We start from the raw sequence: 16863 nt of genomic DNA on the forward strand, positions 1-16863 counted from the left end.
TTAGAAGTGCTAATAAAGTTTCCCTAAGCCACCTTTTCAGTTGATTTAATTCTCTCTTTCCTGAGTGTACCAGGTAATTTATTTGTTGGTAATTTATTATAATTTAACGCGCTTATTTTAGGAAGAGCTCTCGGTGAGAATTATCAATCATTCTTTTTCCCATACGTTTGTTTAATATTACCGCGATCTTGCGCCACAAACATTTGACGCCATAATGAAAAAAACAGGCGTGGAGGGAAACAAATTCTAAAATACTAATAATCGTATATTGATCCTCGTGACTGTGGATTCCCTTTCATCACACAACTCGTTATCACACAATAGACCTTTTTCGACGCAAACAAAGTAAAATGAATGACATGTTTCATCATTTCTTTCGTTTGCGTTCTCTAGGCCTCACTATCAAGCTGAGTTTTAATATGTCGAAAGTGACCTATTCCTTTGACAAAGCTGTTGAATTAAACATGACGTAGTTAATAGCAAATGTCTAAAAATATCGCATTAATATTATTTATTATCATATGCCGTGGTCATAACAAAAAGCCTACGGCTTCTTGTTTTGGTTTCAACGTTATGGTAATGTATGGCGCTCTTCAAGAAATAGAGCTAAGAGGATTAATCGAACTTACTTCTTATAGCTGCAGGTGTACAGCACCATCTTGGATGTCTCCGGGTCACCGTGTGCTTCGATAAAAAACCGTCTCCGCTAAAAGTAAAAGACGAATCAAAGTAGTAATTAGGATTAGCGTAAATTGTCGATTGCTCTGTGTAATAACGCAATGGGATGAATTATTCATGATTTTCTCTATTTGAACTACGCATCATTCAGTTCTGCATTGGTGATTGGTGTTGGCGTGGTTCAACACTGGGAATTGATACCACTAGATAAATAAGGTCGTCAACATCTCATAATTTTAAACAAATGCATTAAAAGTTTGAGAGCTCAGCGATGTTCATAATTCTTTTCAGCTCTTGAACTTATCAGCATGTAATTCTTTTTTAAGTATAAACTGAGTAGCTATACGTACATGAAATGCCATTCTTTTAATGTTTTGCCAAGGATGACGAAACGTTGGACTTTTGACGATTCCTCTCTCCTAAAAGAAACGACGAGTTAAACACATTTATTTAGCACTGCAAAGAGTAGACCGATATAGAGTGAATTTGAATACAGCAAAAGTTACAGTACGGCCTTGTGCGCCTACTGGCGCCTCGAGAACTGATGATGATGAAAAGTTACAGTGCCAACAAAGCAACGACAATATCTTTAGAGAGGAGTTGGTGATATGGTCAAGTCAGTTAAGACAGTTAACGGTTCAAGGATATAGTAATTTGGGTTCGAATGCCGTTCAAGCCTAAATTTTCCACCGGCATGTACATAACTATGATGATCATTCGTGCCCTTAGAATATTGCAACCGTAAATACTCACGTCTGATGCTCCGATTTATTGTACGAGTAATATCATTGGGCTGAACAATTCAGAATCGGTACTTAGTAACACACTTACCTCATAAACAATGAGTCCTCTCACACTGATCCCTAAACTGAAACTGCCTCTCTTGTCCTTTTTATACTGCAGCAATAATATAATAGGTTGCGGATGAGTTCATAGAAAATGCGAAAGCTGGCACAATTGCAAAAGGTAAGAGACAGTCGTTGATAAAGTGACAGCTGATATTGCCACTACCTATCGCTTTGGTCACTCTCGGCGTGTTGTAGAAGTGCTCTGGTACACAAGTTACTCTCACAATCAAGGCAACAGCGTTGTAGACGTGTCAAAATTCAAAGTTTAATATTAAGGTGAATTTACCTTGGAAACCTTGTTAAATATAATTCCATATTCCTGTAGTTTCTGTGCCTCCTGCAAAAATGAAAGGTTCCGTGAAATATAACTAAAAATCAACATCAACGACTACATGGGTTTCAGAACGAAATATATAAACATTGCTTGGCGTCCCGTAATTAAGTTACCCTAGTCCTAACAAGGACATGGGTCAACTTTTTGTGCAATATGATCTCAATCCTTAAGCATTTTGTAGCGATTTGTATGGATGACTAGGATAAAAAGATGGGGAGTCATCCTGCATTTTATACAGCGCTGATGATCGATGGCTAAGCAAATGCGTCCGCACATACACAAATTATATTGTCTTCCATTACTATTGTCACGATTTGGATTATACTTAATCTTATATCAATTAATCTATAGCTTTGTGCTTCTACTAAATATTATGGGTGTCCCTAATAACTCCTAAGCAAGTCAGAGCTTTGGTCCACTAACCTTTAAGTACTCGATCTCCGCCTGAGCATCACTTAGACCAGTGTGAGTCTTGTGCATTGATGGGAGATGCTTCTTTATGTAAGAAGCAGTGAGTTTGGCGATCGCCTTCAAATAGAAAATCATTTAAGTTTTATTTACGAGAAAAGAAAAAGGCAAGGTTCTGATTTATTTCAATGCCTATTTTATACCACATCTTCATTGTTTTTTGACTTACATGGACTGTTCTAAGATTAGGTGTGGATGTTAACAATATTTTTATTCGATAACATTTTTAATACATTTCTAATTAACGACCGGAGACATCCATCTGTGTTGACAAACTGAAACCCATTTTATGAGGTTCTATTTAAATTTCGCTAAACATCAACTTACTCTCTGTGGAAGATAGTGCTCGGGAACAAAGTAGTCCGAGCCATGGAGAGTCTGGTTGTAGTCTCCTACTTCAGCCTGCAAAGCGTAGGAAGCTAGGAGCATGGAGGTCTCCTCGTGAACGTAAATCCCTCCTTCCAATACATCTTTTCTCAACTGCAGGTAGTACAAGTGCCGAGTTGACTGTTGTCTAACGGTGAGGATGCAATCACAGAGAGATTATATTGGGGCTGCATGGAGGCACAGAATCCTACATAATTGCCATAAATACTTACTGTAAGAGGCAAATATTCTCCACATAATACTTGACCCTGAAGAAGATCGTAAAAACCAGAGAGGAATTACAGGAAACCTAAGGGAGAAAAAAAGAATTACCGTCACCCACGCTGATTAAGCAATAGATGAAAGGGCTTTTGAGGTTTAGCCCTGTAACTCGTGAGGTATGAAATGTATTAAAGATGTGACAAGGAAACATAGAGAACTTATAGCAACTGCCAGGGTCCATAACATACAATGATAACGTCATGTGACGTCCGAATAGCCGCCATCTTAGACCCGCCATCTTGGATCCGTCATCTTGGATTTTATGACGGTCTGCAACATGTCATAAAAGCACCAAAACGGACTTAAAATAATCAAAACCAGTCACATGTCATATCAAATTGTTCCCATATATAGCACATAGCTTAAGCCGCCAAATTTGGAATTACCATTCCCTCGACTCGTTTAAAGTTACAAATGGGCCGTAGGCTGCAAAAGCTCCCCGCTCCCCCTCCAGTCTGGATAGGGTTGATATGTTGGTGTCTTGCTCAGACTGTACTTGTACTAGAAATATAATTTTGTTGCTGTCGTTGGCTGTCAGCTGGTTGCATTTAAATCATCGGTGGACTTCAAGCAGGTTGATTGGTTCTCTTGGTAACATTCTCTGTCTTCGTATGACGACCATCTCAAAATTCCCATGGCTACGTTTCAAAATTGTAATTATGGTTTTCGTTTGTCTATCTGCTTATTTGTTTGCTTTCTGTTTCTGTCCTTTGTCTTGATCGAGGAAAATAGCAAATAGAAATAAATATTCGTTGAGTCACTTACGTCATCTTTCCAGAGATGGGGCGCAAACTTTGCCAGTTTTGAAAGTTTCTCATTCAAGTCCAAGAACTCGTGCTCACCATCTAAATATGCAACAATACACACATGAAGTAATAAAATATCTTTAAGTCTGATAGGAAATGCTTTTTGAACTTTCACTCCGATTTGGAGATGAAATAAACATGAAATCAGTTTGTACCAGATCGATGCTTATGTAATCAAGCTCTGATCATGTTAAGCCGTTTTAACTGTCAACCTTGGCCTGGCCAGTCAAATATGAGTTCGTCCAGGAACCAGCTCAATAATCAGACACTTGCAGATGCTGCTTTTTTAACTTTTGATTGGCTAAAGGAATTGCACAACCCCTGAGCAAAAGCAATCTGATGTGTCAAAAATATTTAAGCGATTCACCGTGGCATATCGCACATCAAATGTAGCAGGCGCAATATAATGTGACTATACTCACCTTTTATGATCATAAGGCCAAAGAAAGTAGTTTCTGTAAGTCCAAGATGATCCGTGATGATGCTGTACAAGTCTTGTCCAGTGGCGGAACCCTAAAATTGGAGAATATCAATATAATATAATTCAACTCCAAAGAGATACTTTCGTTTGGGAATGTCAAAGTTGACGACTGGAACATTTCAAGTCAAGCTTAATTTACCTGAACTCTGACATTAAGCCTCTCTCCATTTAGCAAAACCACGTTGATCAACTTGTCACCCTCGCCTATCTGAAAAGAAATAAAGATGGTATTTTAAACCAGCAATTCCATGTAAATGTGTGCGAATCAAAATCGTGGTTCTAGCTTTTAGATAAGTGTAGTTTGTGACAGTTACTGGGGTATGGAAAAACCACTGGAACTGAAGTTGCCACAAGGAAGCTTATCGTATCACTAAACAAACTAGCGCAGACAAAGTAAAGTGAAATGGCATGAAGTGATCAGGACAACACCCAAGCAAACGGAAGCAAAACGAGTGACATTAAATCGAACTCGAGCTTTTTAACAGTAACACCCACTAAAGTGCAAAAACAAGATTGGTCTCGCCCAAAATGAGACTGAAATAAAAACAATAACAGCAAACACATTTACAACCGCTTTACAAGTAGCTTGCAGAAAGCATAATTGATGACTACGTATATCGCGAACTGAGTAATGTAAGGTAAATTACGACTTAAGTCCACCATCTGTGAGCAGGCAAACTTAAGCTGCCAAAAGAAGGTGCACTTACAAAAGAGCGTTTCTCAGCAAGACCGATCGCATCCAAGGCGGGAAAGCCATGTTATCTAAAATGTTCTCTTGGCTGGCGATTTCGTGAAAATATCACCTGTAGTTCAAGAAATAAAAATTTGCTCTGTGATACGAATTTGTCCCCATACTTTTTCAATCGTCGCCATCAACAGAGAGCCTGGAACTGGCATATCATATAGTAAGAACATATATAGTAAGAAATTCAGTGAACTTTTTCGAGATTAGAATTTCAAATAATAGCGATTCAATTGAGTCCTTCAAGTACTTTTTTTAACAAAAAGATTTTTTATAACGGAGTAGAACTTTTCGAAGAAACAAAATATGCAAATTTTATGGATCGACAGCGGAAAACGCGGTCGTTAAGCAGCTTTTGTGAGTGCACCGTCTTGTAATGTAAGTGTTTGTGCTATACGCGTTATTTTGGTAAAAGTTGTCAAAATACGGTAGTGTGGTGTGAAAATTGCCTGGGACGTTTCGTGCCAGGTTCCATACAGTTCTTGTGTTTGTGTTGCGTGAGTGAACCAGCCTGAAGAGTCGTCTTGTTACGTTGCTTTTGTTAAAATTAAACAATTTCTCGTTGTGGTTTAAGCTAGCGTAAGGTGTACAGTGAAGTACTTACCAACAACCTTATAATGTTCTTTTAACTAGTACGTTTCATACAGCTGATATCGTGAAATATTTCAAACTATGTCACGAGTCACGCTATAGATTCTTAAAGGTGCACGTGGAACTTTTGGGGGACAGTCACGTGCCTGTGCAAAGTGAGTGCAAAAGAAAAGATTAAAAGTGGTCTCATTGTACAGTGATGAAGCGACAGTGTGAGTGATAAGTAGATAGGTCAGTTGCAGTTCATGCTTAAACTGACTAAGCATGCTTCGTGCACAAAGATCAAGGAAACGAAATGCAACAATAAAAAGAAGAACAAAGGTGAAAGAAGAATACCAAAACGCCTGCCTCCTCGGCCTTGTCGTCTGCCCGTCTTCCCGCCTGAGAGTGAGCGAGAGTTAGAGAAGAAAAATTACATGTTATGCACTTTTTAAAGATGTTAATATGCAAAATAAAACGAAGAAGACTATAAATTAGTCATGGACGTAAGAAGTTCCTACTAATAAAGCCATGCAGAATGACAAGATCCGCGGAAGAGATGATAAAAGCGTTAATTCACACAAAGATTATTAAGCCATTTGATCAGCAAGAGGGTTAAAATCACGTGACTGGGTTTGAAAGGACTACAGTTCTTTTTACCCCAAAGATACCGCCTTCCATTGATTTCTGATGGTGTATTTTTCCAGGAAGAGCTTTCCTGACTTTCATGACATTGTTAATTATACCAAGATGTCCGTTGTTGCATAAATTTATTACTGGGATTGGCTAATTGCATTGATCAGTTTACCCACCTAACATCATTCTTCGCTAGATATTAAGGGAATCTTAGTGTGTACCAGGATTTATACAAGTAATTAGCTTCTATATGTACTTTTTACGCATGAAGTGGATGGAGAAAACAAGGATGTACATATATTATCTAAGTAAATAAGTGTAATAATATTACCATGTACTATCAAAGTGAGAGTATTGCGCATTCCTTCAAAGAGTAGGGAGTTATCTTGTCAGATCAACGTTGGGGAAGAGGAGGGGGAGGTTAAGGCAGGGCGGGGGAGAATGGTACATGTGACAAAAGAGAAAACGATGAACTAATGAAAGCTACATAAGATTTTTCTTCCATTTTCCATGAGGTCACTGGGAGACAATTCTTCCTGTTGCTAGTTTGAGAAGCCCGCGGGATTTCCCGAGCGTATGTTCGTTTCGGCGTAGCCGCGAACGCCGTCAAATGGCGAAGCCTCGAGGGAACTCTTGCGAGCAACCACGTGAGAAACTCGCGCGAAACCCTCCGGGCTACGCAGTCTACCCTGCAGCAAATTTGTTGAATCATCAAATTCACTCGCTTCTAACGATTAACTGAAAGAAAGAAAATCAAAACTTTCGCTTTTGCTTTTGCTTTCTTGTCTTTGTTTTCGTGCCTTATCGCGCTCTATTCTGCACAGTCATGACATTTGTAATGTTAATGTTTGGGATCGAGGGAATCAAAACATCTTTCTGCTACCAATGGGAGATAAATTTAACGCGATCTTGCATAACTGAGTTTCAGGAAGAACTTCTCAAAAACTTGCTTTAAAGCTTCCTGTAGCGTCTCTATAGCATCTCTATTGATTTCCCGAGATTTACTATGCAAAATGCTCAGACGTCTGCAATCTTCATGTGTCTTCCTGTTTTTCCTTTCTCCTTTTGATATTACAAAGAGCTTTAACAAGTCAGACAAAACAAATTTTAAGTGTTCCTGATCAACAGCAGCAATCTTCTTGAGTATTATCATTATTATTGTTATTATTTCGTTTTTTTTAAATTATTACTTGTTTGTTTTTTCGGCTTATTTATCAACAGTTGTTTTGCAAGTTAATGATCGTCAGGAAAGGTATATTGCCAAGAATCCTTGTAGGTCTCAGGTACATGTAGTACAGGTTATGAACTAGTAACATATCAGCGATAAACAAATCACAATTTCCGAGCCACTATGTCTTGACTTAAACGGATTACTGATATGGTTTGCACCCCACTCGAAATTATGAAGGGAACAAAATCAGCATAAACACAGAAGTGTTTAAAAAAACATTTCAAGACAAATCTAAAATCGTTTAGTTGTAACCCTAAATAGGACTGACAAACTGATGATGAAAACATTGTAAATTGGCCTAAAAACTTCGTGATGAGATGGAACTGACCATCGAACTGGTACAAAATCATGTCTTTAACGATAATGAAAAGAGATGAAGTGAATACAAAACACGGTGCATATGTTTTGACGACTGTGAAAATCTGGAACATGGACAGAATACGGAGAGTGTAACCAGTTTGTTTTGATCAAAAATGGAAAAAATGTTTTGACTCTTGGCTAAGGCAAAAAGTTTCTCGAAAAATTCATACCACTTAAAATTTACCGATAAGGGTATAGGCTAAAACGCCGAAATGCAAGAGGGAAGAGCGTGAAGCAATTGCGATGGTAAGAAAAAGAAAAACACATTTTCATGTTTATAGCCCCAGAACTTCATGTGAATGACGTATATGAGGCAAGAGGTAAACATTAGATCTGACCAAGAGATATTAATGAGAAAAATCGCCGCAGGTATCCTTCACATGAGATTAAGCGCAAATATGGTATTGAAATCCTACAGTTGCGGGAGTATTTGTCATAGAGTTTCGCTACAAGTGGTAAAATGCGCCTAAATAGAAACGAAAGTCGCTGCTAATTCGCTGAGAGTATTCATTGTCAGCGTGAACTTATCAGCTAAAGAATGGGGCCCTGACTGAAAATAGAACTTGTTTCCAAGAAAATAGTCCGCTCAAAAACTGTCATATTACACATCTATTGATGGAAATACAATAAATCAAAGCTTTTTAGTTCAGCCCACAAGAAAACAAATTAAAAGCGGTCCCGAAAATGCTGAAGTTGATTGTAACTTGCGTGCACATCAACTCATATTAGTGATAAATATTTCTTAGGGACTGGTCAGAGATGAAACCGTTTCATTTGCCACAGTTTGATTTCTCAGTTAGGATCATTTAGCTTTCATATTTTCTTGCCAATTATTTGTTCATTGATGCTAGATTCAAGGCATTTGGGGAAATAACAGGAGAGAGATTTTACGTAACCTTAAAATTGATTCTTTTGGCGTGCTTTTACCCACGATGAAATTGTTTTCTTTCAAGCTGCAAGAACTACTGGAAACTTGAATTTTTAAACACCGTGCATGTATTTAATTTTTATACGAATAAAAGCTGAAATGATTGCTTTGTTATATATTTTGCCTGCAAAAGAGTTCGCCATTAAACTTATTTCGTCATTACTAATGGCATGTTTTAGAATCATTCAGCACAGGTAATCTGCCTAAAATTAATGACTATTTCTATGTAGTTCTTCGTTTCCCAGTGACCTCGTATATCTAAAAAATTTATTATTTCATTTATGCAGAAAACGTTTTTATGGAATAAAGAATATGCCAAATAAGCGAAGAACTTAACAACGGGGCAACATACTACTAATACGGCCGCGAGTCGGTAATTCTCAAACTGTCTAACAGTCCTCGATTAAAAGCTCAAACAAGAAGATGGTTTACTTATTCACAAGGAAATCTTAGTGCATATAATATTATTTGCCAAAATCTTAATCTGAGTGATGCACATTAGTCAATAACCAGTACTAAGAACATAAAATGCAGTCTATACTTACAACTGTCGCAGCGTTCATCAGAGATGTGGCAGCTAGTAGATTTTATGCAACCAGATCTGTCTTCTGCATTTTGTCCTCATGACGTTACGTTTCTTACGCGTTGAAAGACAATTGGTGTAGGTTTAGCCGATCTTCAGTCCCCCGCTTTACATTTCCGGATGTCAGCTACAGTAAAACCTGAAAGATCTAACCATGAAAAATTCACACATTGGCGCGTTTGGATTATATTTCCAATCATTTTTTATATCTCCTTTAGTAGGAGTTTTCAATTTTTTTTGTTGAGTTCATCGCAAATAGATTTGCTATTGTTTTGGTTTTCAACTTCTATTTGAATTTCGTGGCAAACACCTTGAATTTAGTGAACACAAATCTATTCTCACCAGCCGTTAAAGCGAATCTAAAGCGAACGAAACAATATCAACAGAGAGATTAAAAACGAAGAAAACACCAAAAGTTGTCAAATTACAAATTCACAGCACCGAAAACTCTCATGTTGCGCCGTAGTAATGTCAAAATGAGAAAAACATTTTAAATCACTCGTTGAAACTACAAGATATGGTGATCTTTCTGGCTAAAAAATCGAAGAACAACCTTACCTGAATAGAAATAGACACTTTTATGGCCTCCAAAACTCGTCGATGTTGCTGATGCGTCGAATTTAGCTGAGCGCGATTAAATTTCGCTTTGATCTTTAGACAAATCGATGAACGACAGGACGACAGGTGAATCGAACCAAGCCTTATGCAAATTAAATGTCAAAATCTCCAAATGCATAATATTAACCTCGGCTCTAAGAATCTTGTTCCCGAGGCATTTAGAAATCATAACAAAATTAAAACAACGCGCGCGGAAGACATCTTTCTCGCGTCACCTTCTCCGAAATTATGTTTCAAATTTGTGGCCCACGTAATTACTTCACTCGCTTTTCTTCTGGGAGAATAATCCATCCTTTTAGCCAGCAAATTTGCATTTCCAGTGTTATATCAAGAGTTTTATTCATATTTTCAATTAGTGGTTTCGTATTGTGTCGGGTTGTTCAAATACGTTTTTCAATCAGAATCGTTTCGCCTACTGTGAAGATATGGTTAATTAATGGCATTTTGCCGAAGTTTCCAATGTAAGGATTCTTGAAAGATGAAATCAAAAATCAAGGGATAGGACAAGGAAAATAAAAGAACACTTGCTAGATATACCACTAAACTCAATGCTGCTTTGTGACTAAGCCTTGCTAGATTTCGCTTCCTTGGTCCATTGTATAAGTTTTCTTTACCGATCTTTTTCTCCCTATGTTCTTAATTCCGTTCAAGCTAACTTTCTCTGCCAAATGACAGTAAAAGCGGTTATTCGCTTATGTGACGAACAATTTCTAATCGTAAAACGTTAGTTCTTTCGGCTTATGTTCTTAAGATTTTTTTTTTTTTCTTAGTCTTTCGGGGAACAATTTTCACATCTTAGGGGGCCAAATATTCCACCGATTCTGAATTGTGAACGGAAGTCAGTGTTGAAATGAAAATGATTTGCTGTTAGCTAGATCTAAAATGAAAATATCATATCTAAACAGGAGCTAAAAATAGCAAAATAGAAGTTTTGAGTGGCAAGTTACATTTAAACCTCCCTTAGTTTGTGTTCAGATGTCATTTACCAAAAAAAAATTGCAAATAACATTTTCAAATACTTACAAAAAGAAAACTGTCACAACAAAACTCTCCACAATTCAACTGGATTAATTAATTAGGCGAAATATTCTCTTAAGATCTTCCTCTACTGTTTAGCATGGACACATTGCAGAAGCATCCGCTTCGTTACGTCATACAACCACTCTGTATTCAAGGCGCAGAGCATAGCACTAAATAATTTCGTCTAATTCAATTTCTCGAGATCCAATATTAAACCCTATATATTTTCCTAGCTACGTCATAATTTCGCAAGTCTGTCACAAGTGTTTATTCAGTGAAAATACGCTGCTAAAAAAATGACCTCAGTGAAATTTGTTTGCAACGGTGTGACGCCCTTAAGTACAAATTAAATCACAGGGACAAAAGAAAAGAAATATAAGTAATTTAGACTTTTATGTTAGATCAAGAAGTATTTAATGCTATAAAATACAGTTTACGCGCCATATCGTTGAGGTAACAATAGCCGTATTAAATCATAAACTGCGTATTTTGCTTTCTTCGAAATTTTAGAGACAATTTTGATAGATGTTTTCACCTTTGTGCCTCTTTTAATTGCACCAAGTCAGAACATAAACGCTAGACAAAAATCATTAAAAATTACGCTATTGGGTTGAGTCTTTGAGATCGATTGTTTCTTTATGTCACCTGGTGGCCTTTACTAAGGCAAAACTCCGAATTTTAGAGAAATTAGTCCTAACAAACAATCACATTAAAGTAACCCTCTTTTCTAGATTAAATCCCAAGCTCCGACATTTATTCGAGTTCAAGACATACATTTCCTAATCTGCGCTGAAATTAAAGAACTATGTTTGCCTACTGTACTACATTCGTTTTACTCCACTTCACTCCAAAGAAATGAAGTGAGTGAAAAAAAAAAAAAACCCTAGTATTCAATAGACGATGGGATAGCAATACAAACCAGGTTCTAATAAATTTAAACGCCGGATCGGACAAGTCTCAATTTAAAATAAATGACAATGATATATGCATGTTAACAGTAGGTAATTTCTCAAATCAAGTGGGCAAAAAATATGGCTTACCCACCCTGACCTCGAGGTTTAACAAGTTGTAATTGCAGGCTGCGAATGTAAGCGAATAGGAAGAAACGAAAGGTTTTCCCCTGCTTTTGGTAATAATTTAGTCTTAAAGCGATGAAATACTCGGTAGTACTTACTCACTTTCAAGTTACATTACCAATTATGTTCGTACTGGTCACGTTCAGCTATGATCTCATAGATCAAATGGCGATGATAACTTGCAACGGGTGACTTAATCGTGTTAGTCACTCATTTTTTTCACACGTTAGTCATGGAGAAAGTGGGCGTTAGAAACACAGAAATGATAGGCACTTAAATGAGAAAACACCCTGCAAAGTTTCCCAAATTCAAGGTAAAGACCGAGCTACGTTGACCGAAAAAGAAAAACAATACAGACTTCGAGTCTAAGTTTTTAATGAGAGCATAGTCAACGAGGCGCAGGCGTGCTGACTATCGGCTCATAGAAAACGAAGGTGAGTATTCTAGCTTCCGCCGGTTTAGGAAAAAATTCCAACGAATTACGGTCTAAAACTTACAATTTAGAGATATTTTTAAACCAACAATTAAAGAATACTTTCTCCTCAAAGAGTGACTCGCGCGCGATCGTTTTGAATCAGCGATGCAACTATCAGCCCAGAAACAATCAGATTAGTGGACATTGCTAGTATAGCGTTTAAGTATCCCATTGCTAAGCGGAAATTTGTACATGAAAACTGGAAACTGCAACCTGTATCGATCTCAAGCGTACAACTTAGCGCCTGTGAAATATTGATGAGAAAACTGTCATTGTGCGACTGCGAACATTGTTTGGTCAGTGGTTCACTTAATCAAGGAATGACACACTACCTCTTTTAACAGAAGACGTCAAGTTGAGACTGCGTCGAGTTGCAAAAACGTGACAATGTGCCGATATTGGCAGATCAATTCACCATAGAAGGCAAATTCTGAGGTAAAGCAAGGAACACCTTTATGATTATCTTGTTGCCATTAAACCATCTCCATAAAGTAACGGAAATATTTCGCATTTTACTGTTCAGTGTTACAAACGCAAGAAATTCACTCACTTGAATTTTCCCGATGAAAGCTCTGACTCGTATTTCGCTTTTCGCTTTTAATCATTCTACAGCTCTAGTACTTATTACTACTGAAGTAATTCGCGACTCTTACTGATCATCAAGGATAAATCGAGAGGAAAAAAATAGACAATAAACATATCTTACCTTTTGTGTTCGCCGAGAAATTCTACAACTGCTTAAACAACGCTTTTCATAGAAAAATTATACAAAAGACCCTCAAAGCAATATAAAAACGATGAGGTTTCTCGTGACTAAATTTCAATAACTGGAAAATGTTCCCATTAAATTGTTTTGCATAATTGTGAGACAAAAGTCATTAATTATGCATAGCGCACAAAAACGCAGTGTTCACAAAAAGCACGGGACTCCCGGCTTACTTGTACCGGAGCAATTCTCCAGTGGCAATTTTAATTTCACTGGGAAATTGAATTAGACATCGACGTACCAATAAACATGAACAAAGTATCCTTATGTTTACGTAAGGCATCAGGTTTCTCGCCGAGTTGAAAGTGAAATTCGGTTTTAATTGAAGAAATCACAGATACGATTTTTGTCAAACACATTGTTTCCGTTCCTCGAAATTTCAGCTATAGTCATTAAAAATTCACATTATTTAAGGTGGCTGGCAAAGTTTCCCAGCCCTGACCGGAAGTTATGCTTTGATACCAATACTTTGATACCAATACTGAGTGATGATACAACATCGGTTTCACACAAATACCCAATCATTGGTCAACAGGTTACCATAGCAACAGTTAAGCCGGTTACCTGTGGCAGAAGCTTCAGAGCCATCTCAAATTTTCAAATATTTGATGTCTTTTTGACGCGAGTTATTATGATATTCAAGAAGCCCATGACATTCTCATTTCTTTACATTCAATTTCCTGCACGTCTATTGTCTCTTTCATAAGATCCATTTAGAATGCGTTTGATACTAAAATATCTGGACGAAAATTAATTTTGAGGGGAAAAAAATTAAAATCAGACTATAAACTTTTTTATCATCAAAATCATCATTAGTATTACTTTATTTTATTGCTTTAATCTTATCTCTTTTTCTCCCCTTTCTTTCAGAAGTCAATATATGATTTATGTCGTTTTGTTTTATTTTATTTTAATTCATTTTGTTATTGCATGTTCAAACTATAATTTCAATAGTTATCCAGTACTATGTTATTAAATCTTTGGAAATAGAATTAACAATCGCCTAAGGGTTCGAGTTTTTCTTCCTCCCTGATTTACGAAACATTCTTTTCTTTGTTTGATATTCTCGCTGAAATTATCTGTCATTATAATTATTTTTAGTCGGTATCAGTAAGTTCTGCCACGGTTGTGCGTCGCAATTTTGCCTCCTAACTATAAAACCACCTAAAGCCTCTACGTTGAAAAACTGGCTACTGAGTACGAACTGTTTTAGCTCGCTAGATCACCAAAAAAGATAAAACAAATTACATTTAACGCATTCAATGTTTTTTGACAGTTTCTTATTTTATAAGTTAATTAAAAGACGCCAAATGAACGGTTTTAACCCGTCTTCAGTACTGGCCAACGACGTTACCACCGTGTTTTATGAAGACTGCACGATAATGTCATGATCACATCGTAGACCATGTCATTTTCTGGGTACAATGTATACCAATTTCCTGAAACGCGAGTGACTGATAACAACTGCCACTATGATTGCAGTTTCCTTTTGGAAAAGCATTTTATTATAGTATTGCTTACAAGTAAGAAAACAGTTGAAGAAATAATTGCGTGAAAGCACTATCCAGTGGTACTCAGAAGCTTTCAAGATTTCAGAAAACTTAAGCATAACAATGAACGGAACTCGACTGACTCCGTCGGGCTGCTTAAGTTCAAGTAATAGTACCGCGGAAAGAATCGCAGAAACCTTTGGTTACTGCTTGATTTTCGTCGTTTCGTTCACTGGAAACACTTTCATTGGAATAATCGTCTATAAGACCAAAGCCATGCGCAAAACAATCAACTTTTTAATCGTTAACATGGCCATGTCTGATCTGGTGATGCCAATTTCCTTCATTTCATTGATCCTAGCGCAGGTAAATCACAGCTCCTGGCCAATCCGTGGTGCTCTTGGCATGGCCACGTGTAAGTTGGTCCAGTTCCTACCAAACGTCTCCATCGCCGTGTCTATTCAAAGCCTGCTACTGATCGCAGTGGATCGATTTGGTGCTGTAGTATTTCCACTCCGTTCTCCAATTATCAGTTCAAAACTGTGCCCCTATCTCATTCTCACCACATGGATTGCCGCCATAATCTTGTTCTCCCCTCATTTGATCGGCTTCGAGCTTGTTGAATACCCAGGGAGACTTGCCTGCGAACTTCGATGGAAAAAGGCATTCGGAGAGACCTCGGACAATCGTATTTATTTAATAATACTTTTGCTGTTATTGGTTTGCATTCCCTTCTGCTTAATAATCATTCTTTACACTAGCATATTTGTAAAGCTTAAGTCACAGAACCATATAGGCGAGCCATCTTCCAACGCTGAACAGCAACGACTAAAAAGACACAGGAATGTTCTGAGGATGGCAATTGCCATCGTTTTAGGGTTTGCTATATGCTGGGCGCCACTCTCTTCATACCATTTTTACTTCTTACATTCCCATCCACGAGATGGCAGTGCATTGTCTTGTGGCGTCATAAGCAATTGGTCAACAGTTGGTATGTTTCTGGCTTACACAAATTGTGCTATAAACCCTTGCATATGTTTCGCTTTCAGTGAAAATTATCGTCAACACCTTTGGAGTCTTCTTAAGTGTGTTGGCGAATATTTAGGGTTAATCTTTCAAAGGTCAAGTAACCATAGTTCTTTCGTAGTGTCTCGTGAGGAAACAGCTAAAACCTAAATCCAACACTGTGTGATTAGTGGCTTAGAAAATGCCATGATTCCTAAATCGTTGAGCAACGATTAACTTAATGTTAATAACAGTAGTAATGTTATTTCAGAACCAAAACTGCTCAGTGTACTGTTTCAACCTTTTAAGGCTCGGTTGGAATATATTCCTTTCCAGAAAGATAAATAAACCTAAAAGAACAGCGGGCATGGATCTCACGAAATAAAATTGTTTTCAATTAACAGCTAACGTCAAAACACTTCCAAAATTTCATTTCCTTTGTTTACGTTAAAAAAATGAAAGATCAGATATTAAATTTTCAAGGGACGGAGGGATATTTAAGGCAATGTCAGTTTCCTTTATTGAGCAATGTCTTTCTCGGAATTAAATGATGTGGAGGCAGCGTGGTCGAGTGGCTTAGGGCGTTGGTGCTGTAATCCAGATGTCCCGGGCTCAAGGCCTCCACCCTGCCACTAGCGGGATGCGTTTCTCGGTAGTCCGGAGTTCAAATCCTCGGTCACGCTTTGTAAATAGCCACCTGGTCTGCCTCCTGCCAGTTGTGACTTTTAACTATGTTACGTGTATTTGAAATATTTGTTTCCTTTGTTTCAGTGGCACGCCTGTAAACTAGCTAAGCTTAGTGCTTGTATAGCTAAGTGCATGTCCACTATAAATAAGATTTACATTTACATTTGCATTTACATTTACATTTACATTTACAATATTGAGAGGAAACTGCGATTAATTGATAACACATTTAGTGTAAGAATATGAACTTTTGATTAAGTTATAATGTTCTGAACTCACCTTGTAAGGCGCATGCTTAGTAAACAATTGTTGATCCACGAAATGCACTATTATTATCAGTTTACACAAGCAGCAAAACAAGCGTTATTACTTTATAGTCCAAGTTATAACTTAGAAAGGTGACAATTAAATGA

The 16863-nt window shown here is 37.4% G+C and overlaps 1 protein-coding gene across 5 annotated transcripts in view; it reads right to left on the bottom strand.

Moving 5' to 3' along the window:
- The window catches only part of LOC110053588 (tyrosine-protein phosphatase non-receptor type 13-like), a 30500-nt gene extending 17163 nt beyond the window's left edge, over window positions 1-13337 (bottom strand). Inside the window, exons 1-13 of one of the 5 annotated variants that reach the window (XR_016201707.1) lie at window positions 9872-10176; window positions 9276-9461; window positions 5933-5977; window positions 4403-4471; window positions 4205-4295; window positions 3742-3821; window positions 2928-3004; window positions 2656-2842; window positions 2284-2388; window positions 1813-1863; window positions 1510-1575; window positions 1029-1097; window positions 630-706 (exon numbers count right to left, since the gene is read on the bottom strand). Coding sequence is in view for 4 of the 5 variants with exons in the window: in XM_020759841.2 (XP_020615500.1) it covers window positions 630-706; window positions 1029-1097; window positions 1510-1575; window positions 1813-1863; window positions 2284-2388; window positions 2656-2842; window positions 2928-3004; window positions 3742-3821; window positions 4205-4295; window positions 4403-4471; window positions 5933-5977; window positions 9276-9293 (935 nt within the window). In the remaining variant the exon portion in view is untranslated. Of the gene's footprint in view, window positions 1-629; window positions 707-1028; window positions 1098-1509; window positions 1576-1812; window positions 1864-2283; window positions 2389-2655; window positions 2843-2927; window positions 3005-3741; window positions 3822-4204; window positions 4296-4402; window positions 4472-5932; window positions 5978-9271; window positions 9462-9871; window positions 10177-13208 lie in introns of those variants that run through there. The other 4 variants (XM_020759841.2, XM_020759839.2, XM_089272335.1 and 1 more) reach the window with 4 other exon arrangements.
- Window positions 13338-16863: the final 3526 nt, after the last annotated feature.

This window comes from Orbicella faveolata, unplaced genomic scaffold, assembly GCF_042242905.1.
Source record: "Orbicella faveolata isolate gen_17 unplaced genomic scaffold, um_ofav_v1 contig_1, whole genome shotgun sequence".
Lineage (NCBI taxonomy): Eukaryota > Metazoa > Cnidaria > Anthozoa > Scleractinia > Merulinidae > Orbicella > Orbicella faveolata.